Genomic DNA, 7409 nt, shown 5'->3' on the forward strand with positions numbered 1-7409 from the left:
CCAGACAGGAGGAAAAAAGATGATAACTTGAAATGAAAGATAACCTGCCGACTTCTAATTGTGAGAAAGACTTTCTCTGGAGTGAATTGTCCTAGTCATCTCCTACCTTCTCTCTTCTAGAGAGATTATTATTGGGGGACATGGCTCTGGTAGGCACAAGCAATGTTATTTTAAGAAGCAAGCCGTAACTCTTAATATCTGGGTTAGTGATCACCCCAGGGTAGAGGGGCTTCCTAAACTTTATAATAAAATATGAAAAATACTGATTTTTTTAAATTGACAATTGCCAAACTTAGAAAAATTAACTTTTATATTGCTAGATCACATATTGAAAGCCGATAATGTTTATAAACTCCTGACTCTGAAAAGACATAAAATCCAAACCACTTCTGCTTGTGTACCACTTGCCTGTAACGTGATGAACCTTTCACTCAGCAGAAACCCACTCAATTTCTTAATGATAGGCAGTTAACCCCTTGAGTGAAAGCACTGATAATTAAAATGTTAAAGCTTGTATACATCCTGTCTCAATAAAGAGGTTACAAGAAGTATGTTTTCTTTATAAGGTTTGTCTTGAAAGACATTTAGGAGAGCTGGATCACAGTAGCATTAGCCTGTCACTTGTTATAAAAGGTAGATAAAAGGTAAAAATCACATATCAGTCTCCCCATCTAGAGAAGGTTCTATGAACATACGTCAATCTTGTTTAAAAAATTTTTTTGTTTATAAAATTAGTTTTACTAATGAATGCACTTATTTCTATACTGGCTGTTTCTTTTCTGCTGTTTGTAAGCTTGAAAATAATTGTGTGTAGAAAATACATACATACTTGTCTCATCTGACTTTTAGCTTGAAAAAAATAATACTTTGGAATTTATTTCTCCAGAAGTATAAACCGTGGGCGACACCACAGCGAAAGATCACAGAGGACCCAAGGCCCATCACTTCCAGCAACTCCAGTCTTTGTACCTGTTCCTCCACCTCCTTTGTATCCACCTCCACCCCATACGCTTCCTCTCCCTCCAGGTGTTCCTCCTCCACAGTTCTCTCCTCAGTTTCCTCCTGGCCAGCCACCCCCTGCCGGGTATAGTGTCCCTCCGCCAGGGTTTCCTCCGGCTCCTGCCAATTTATCAACACCTTGGGTATCATCAGGAGTGCAGACAGCTCATTCCAATGCCATCCCAACAACACAGGCACCCCCGTTGTCCAGGGAAGAATTCTATAGAGAGCAACGACGACTGAAAGAAGAGTAAGTATTTCATTTTGGAATTAGTCTACGCTTCTTTCATTTTCTGATATAACATTAAATAGGTACATTTGGAAACATTTTACAGTGTTTCCAGTTAGTGCAAGAAAATTCACCTAAAATTTAAACCAAAGCCATACAAGACACTTCCTCAGGGATTTCTAGTTATTTGTAGTTTAAAGTGGAAAACTAATGGCAATTTCATTCATTTCATTCATGATCGAATTACATTTGTCTTGTTAGTTTTCTTAAATGGTTTTTGTTAACTTTCACTCTTTAACTTTATTTTACTAGGGAAAAGAAAAAGTCCAAGCTAGATGAGTTTACAAATGATTTTGCTAAGGAATTGATGGAATACAAAAAGATTCAAAAGGAGCGTAGGCGCTCATTTTCCAGGTTAGTGTTTTGCAAGCCTTCACAACAGAATTATAAATGGGACTTTGAATATCCAGGGATTAGCTATGGATATAACAACATTGCAGATATGAAATTTTTCTGATTCGGTCTAGGTTTATAGAAATGGAGATGTAGCTTATTTCCCAATATCTGTTTATTGAAATAATGTCTCAGTGTAAATTCTATTGTGCAGAACTCACAGTTATGGGGATTAATTTGCCCACGTCCCTTGAAGTTATGTGTAGTTTGAAATAACTGGGAGATGTTGACTGAAAATAAGAAATAGGGGAAAGTCTTAAGAACATTTCTGACACCCTTTCATCATAAGGCTACAGCTTCTCGCTGGAACATTAACCTGTGTAATTACAAAGTAGTGATAGCAGACAAATTGCTTTATTGACAGAAAATGAATTTTTTAAATTCCCTGGAAGTTTGTTTATAAACTTATTTTTTAGACTTAACGCTTGAAACATGGTTTTTGGTTTTTGACTTTTTTGTTTCGTTTTTTTTGTTTTTTTGGTAAAGTTAGACTATTGGCCAGTGTAGGGCAAAAATTAAACTCCTGTTAAATAATTAGATAGGAAGTGAAATTTAATTGGCATTTTGTTTAATGTTAATTGGCTCATATAACTCACGGTACATTAATGCACTCCACTCCTAATTGTTAAGATTTCACTTTTGTTTTGTAATAAGTGATTGCTCTGATTTGTGTATTTTATTCCATTCCAATAGAGGTCACTGTGCCTCTTAAATCATCTGAGGTAAAATTTGATGTAATGGAAAAAAAATCAAACCGTGAGGAGAGAATTCTAGAATCTGAGAATCTATGGTTTATTTTGATGTACTTCTCAACTATCAACGGTTTTGTTTTGTTTTTATTTTTAGGTCTAAATCACCCTATAGTGGTTCGTCGTATTCAAGAAGCTCATACACGTACTCTAAGTCAAGATCGGGTTCAACACGTTCACGCTCTTATTCTCGATCATTCAGCCGCTCACATTCTCGTTCTTATTCACGATCACCTCCATATCCCAGAAGAGGGAGAGGGAAGAGTCGAAATTACCGTTCACGGTCCAGATCTCATGGATATCATCGATCTAGGTCAAGGTCACCCCCGTATAGACGCTACCATTCACGATCGAGATCTCCTCAGGCATTTAGGGCACAGTCTCCCAGTAAGCGTACTGTACCTCCAGGGGAGACAGAACGTGAATATTTTAATAGATTCAGAGAAATACCTCCACCATATGACATGAAAGCGTATTACGGGAGGAGTGTTGATTTTAGAGATCAGTATGAAAAAGATCGTTACCGAGAATGGGAGAGAAAATACAGAGAGTGGTATGAAAAATACTATAAAGGTTATGCTGCTGGAGCCCAGCCCAGGCCCTCAGCAAACAGAGAGAACTTCTCTCCAGAGAGGTTTTTACCACTTAATATCAGGAATTCTCCTTTCACTAGAGGCCGCAGAGAAGATTATGTTAGTGGACAAACTCACAGAGGTCGGAATATAGGTGGCAACTATCCAGAAAAACTCTCAGCAAGAGACAGCCACAATCAGAAGGACAGTACAAAGTCAAAAGAAAAAGAGAGTGACAATGTTGCAGGAGATGGTAAAGGAAATAAGCATAAAAAACATAGAAAAAGAAGAAAAGGGGAAGAAAGTGAAGGCTTTCTGAACCCAGAGTTATTAGAGACTTCTAGGAAATCAAGAGAACCTGCAAGTGTTGAAGAAAATAAAACAGACTCATTGTTTGTTCTCCCAAGTAGAGACGATGCCACGCCAGTTAGAGATGAACCGATGGATGCAGACTCTATCACTTTTAAATCGGTGTCTGAGAAAGAGAAGCGAGAAAAAGATAAACCGAAATCAAAAGGGGACAAGACCAAACGGAAAAATGATGGATCTGCTGCACCTAAAAAAGAAAATGCTACTAAGCCTTCTAAAGGAGCTCAGGAAAAACTAGATGGAGAACGGGAAAAATCTCCTCGATCTGAGCCGCCACCTAAAAAAGCCAAAGAGGAGACTCCGAAGACAGAGGTTGCTAAATCCTCCTCATCCTCTCAGAAGGACGACAAGGTCAGTGGCACTCCCAGAAAAGCGCACTCGAAACCTGCGAAAGAACACCAAGAAACAAAGTCAGTCAAAGAGGAAAAGGCGAAGAAGGATTATTCCAAAGATGTCAAATCAGAAAAACTAACTAATAAGGAAGAAAAGGCCAAAAAGCCTAGTGAGAAGAATAAACTGCTTGATAGCAAGGGAGAAAAAAGAAAAAGAAAAACTGAAGAAAAAGGGATAGATAAAGATTTTGAGTCATCTTCAGTAAAAATCTCCAAACTAGAAGCTTCAACAGAGATACTGAAACCATCACCAAAACGCAAAATGGAGTCTGATAGTGAAAAACTGGATAGGACTCCTGAAAAAGACAAAGCTTCATCAACAGCCCCTGCCAAAAAAATCAAGCTCAACAGAGAGACTGGGAAAAAAATTGGAAGTACAGAAAATCCATCTAGCACTAAAGAATCCTCTGAAAAGTTGGAGTCAACATCGAGCAAAATTAAGCAGGAAAAGGTGAAAGGAAAGGCCAAGCGAAAAGTAACTGGAAATGAAGGATCCGCTTCCACTCTTGTGGACTATACCAGGTACTTGACTGAAGGTAGATGGGAATGGATGGACTCTGTGGGAGAGATCTCCTTTAACTCACCATTGCACCTTTTATGTTAGTTAAAAATGTGCTCATCATGAGGAATAGTCCAGCTTACTCTTTTGTTGCCCTTAAAAACAAGGTTATGTAGATTTAGTTTGAAGATGATAGCTATATGTGTTACTATGAATTATTAGACTAGAATGACTTTTTTATATATATAAAGTTATATTTGTCATGTTTATGTTCATGTCTTGAATTTATGAATTTGTAATTAATAGTAAGTTTTGCAACTAAGAATTTCTCATTCTCTTTTAGCACAAGCTCAACCGGAGGCAGTCCTGTGCGTAAGTCTGAAGAAAAGACGGACACCAAACGAACTGTCATTAAAACTATGGAAGAATACAACAATGACAACACAGCTCCTGCAGAAGATGTCATCATCATGATCCAGGTGCCTCAGTCCAAATGGGATAAAGACGACTTTGAGTCTGAGGAAGAAGATGTTAGATCTGCACAGCCCATATCAACTGTAGGAAAACCTGCCAGTGTCATCAAAAATGTTAGTAATAAACCATCAAACACAGTCAAATATCCTGAGAAGGACAGTGAACCATCAGAAAAAATCCAGAAACTTACCAAGGAAGTTAGCCATGACATTCTAAGTCATGAGGTCAAAAGTTCGAAAACTTGTGCATCTGTAGCTAGTGAAAGAGGGAAAACCAAAGATCGAGATCATTCAGTATCAGAGAAGGAGAACCCTGAGAAGAGGAAGAATAGCATTCAGCCAGAAAAGGAGAGTAATCCCGACCGGATCAGTGAACAAGGAAGTTTTAAAAGTCTGTCCCAATCTTCCAAAGAGACTCGACCTTCAGATAAGCATGATTCCATTCGTGGTTCATCAAATAAAGACTTCACTCCCAGCAGAGACAAAAAAGCTGACTATGACAGCAGAGAATATTCAAGTTCCAAACGGAGAGATGAAAAGAACGAGTTAACAAGGAGGAAAGACTCTCCTCCTCGTAATAAAGACTCTTCATCTGGTCAGAAAAGTAAGCCAAGGGAGGAAAAAGATTTGTCTAAAAAAGGAACGGTAGAGTCTAAAAAAAGTAGTTCTAGTCCCTCGAGAGACAAAAAACCTCACGATCACAAAGCCACTTATGATACTAAGCGATCAAGTGAGGAGGCAAAATCTGTGGACAAAAATCCTTGTAAGGATCGTGAGAAGCATTTGTTAGAAGCAAGAAACAATAAAGAGTCAAGTGGCAATAAATTGCTTTATTTTTTTAACCCACAAGACACACAGATTGAAAAAGAGCAAATTACTGGGCAAATTGACAAGAATGCTGTCAAGCCCAAAACCCCATTAAGTCATTCCTCTAGACTTTCCTCTGACTTAACAAGAGAAACTGATGAGGCTGCTTTTGAACCAGACTATAATGAAAGTGACAGCGAAAGTAATGTGTCTGTGAAAGAAGAGGAAACTTCTGGAAACATTTCCAAGGACCTGAAAGACAAAATGATGGAGAAAGCAAAAGAGAGCGTGGACACAGTAGCCGGCAGCCAAGCTGGGGTCTGCCGGAGCCGGAGCCAGAGCAGCCCCAGCGTGAGTCCAGGCACGAGTCAGACGAGAAGCCACAGCAGCAGTGCCAGCTCTGCAGAAAGCCAGGACAGCAAAAAGAAGAAGAAAAAGAAAGAGAAGAAGAAGCACAAGAAACACAAAAAACATAAGAAGCATAAGAAACACGCAGGCACTGAAGCAGAATTGGAAAAAAGCCAAAAACACAAACACAAGAAAAAGAAGTCCAAGAAGAACAAAGATAAAGAGAAGGAGAAGGAAAAGGATGACCAAAAAGTGAAATCTGTCGCTGTGTAAAAGGACAGATTTTAAAAATTGACTTAATTACTAAGTCATCTGTATTAAATTTTGTTATAATGTAAAGAGATTGAAACCTTGTAAATAATGACATGGAAGACCCTGTGCTGCACTTAAAATATTGCTGCTTGATTATTTGATTTTTACATCAGAGCTTTATAACACGAACTTTTGTACAGAAATGTGTGTTGTGACCATGTAACATGAGAGGTTTTGCTAGGGCCTATTATTTTTAACCACCATTAATTAGTTGAGGTGGAGTTTACTGTGAAATTTTCACATTTGAATTTTTTTAATTGCCTGGCAAAAGCTGATACCAGTTCTAAAATATCAGCAGAATGATTTGCTGAATTCATTACAACCCCGTTATGTCACTTTTTGATTACAATAAAAGTTTTCAGTAAACTTTTCAGATGTTAAGTGTTTGTTACTTTTGAGTGGTGGTGTCATTTTCTCCTTCCCCTTCCATTTCCGTATTTAAAGAAATCCTTTGAGGCTGTAATAAAAAAGTTGGACTCGGACTATATAAACCTCTAAACTAATGTTGAAGATAAATCTCATTGGTGAAAGATGGCCAGATATATTTGTCAAGATTAATTGGAGATGTTGCTGAATAAATCCGGGAGGGTCTTAATACAGTATTTGCAAGTTTGGACTTTTAATAAAGCTGGAGTTTGGATCTTGGAAGGTGGAGAATTCTGACTTGCTCATATTTTTCTTGAGATCCTGGTAAGTGTGACTATTTGATAAAATGGGATGCAGCCCATCCAGTGAGTGTGACTTACTCTAACTTGGATTTCTTTTGTTGCTGTGGTGTAATAGGTATTGTTGTAAATAGAGAAAAACCGCTAAAATATGGGGAGTGAGAGTAAATGTTCTACATTAGAAACTTCTCACCTGACCTTTAACTGTAGTCCACTCATGTCAGTTGTTTCTGGAGTTAGCACCCGGGACCGTTCTCAGCTATCAGCTCTAATATCCACAACTTGTCTTTCTGAACTACACCCTCAACTGGTTTTACTTGGGCATAAGGGTTGTTCATTGCCCCAGGCACCTTTCTGTCTCTTCTCAACCATAGGCTAACAGCCCCAAAACCTGCTTCCTTTTAGCCATCTTGCTGTGGCCGAAAGGCTGGTTCCCAAGCTGACTACTGTTGAGTGAAACAAGTTTCAAAGATGATTTTTTAATCCATTTTATTCTAGCTCAAGCATGCATCAATGGATACAGCCAGCCAGCCCAGCTAGGC

At 38.4% G+C, this 7409-nt stretch overlaps 1 protein-coding gene across 4 annotated transcripts in view; it reads left to right on the top strand.

Moving 5' to 3' along the window:
- The window catches only part of RBBP6 (RB binding protein 6, ubiquitin ligase), a 32293-nt gene extending 25718 nt beyond the window's left edge, over nt 1-6575 (top strand). For 3 of the 4 annotated variants that reach the window (XM_058681003.1, XM_012927573.2, XM_058681004.1), the window contains 4 exons: nt 887-1249; nt 1541-1642; nt 2528-4285; nt 4606-6575. In XM_058681003.1, the coding sequence (XP_058536986.1) occupies nt 887-1249; nt 1541-1642; nt 2528-4285; nt 4606-6163 (3781 nt within the window). In that variant the 3' untranslated portion in view covers nt 6164-6575. The remainder of the gene's footprint in view (nt 1-886; nt 1250-1540; nt 1643-2527; nt 4286-4605) is intronic. The other variant, XM_004586827.3, reaches the window with a different exon arrangement.
- The last annotated feature ends 834 nt before the right edge of the window (nt 6576-7409 follow it).

This window comes from Ochotona princeps, chromosome 24 (genome assembly GCF_030435755.1).
Source record: "Ochotona princeps isolate mOchPri1 chromosome 24, mOchPri1.hap1, whole genome shotgun sequence".
NCBI classification, from domain to species: domain Eukaryota; kingdom Metazoa; phylum Chordata; class Mammalia; order Lagomorpha; family Ochotonidae; genus Ochotona; species Ochotona princeps.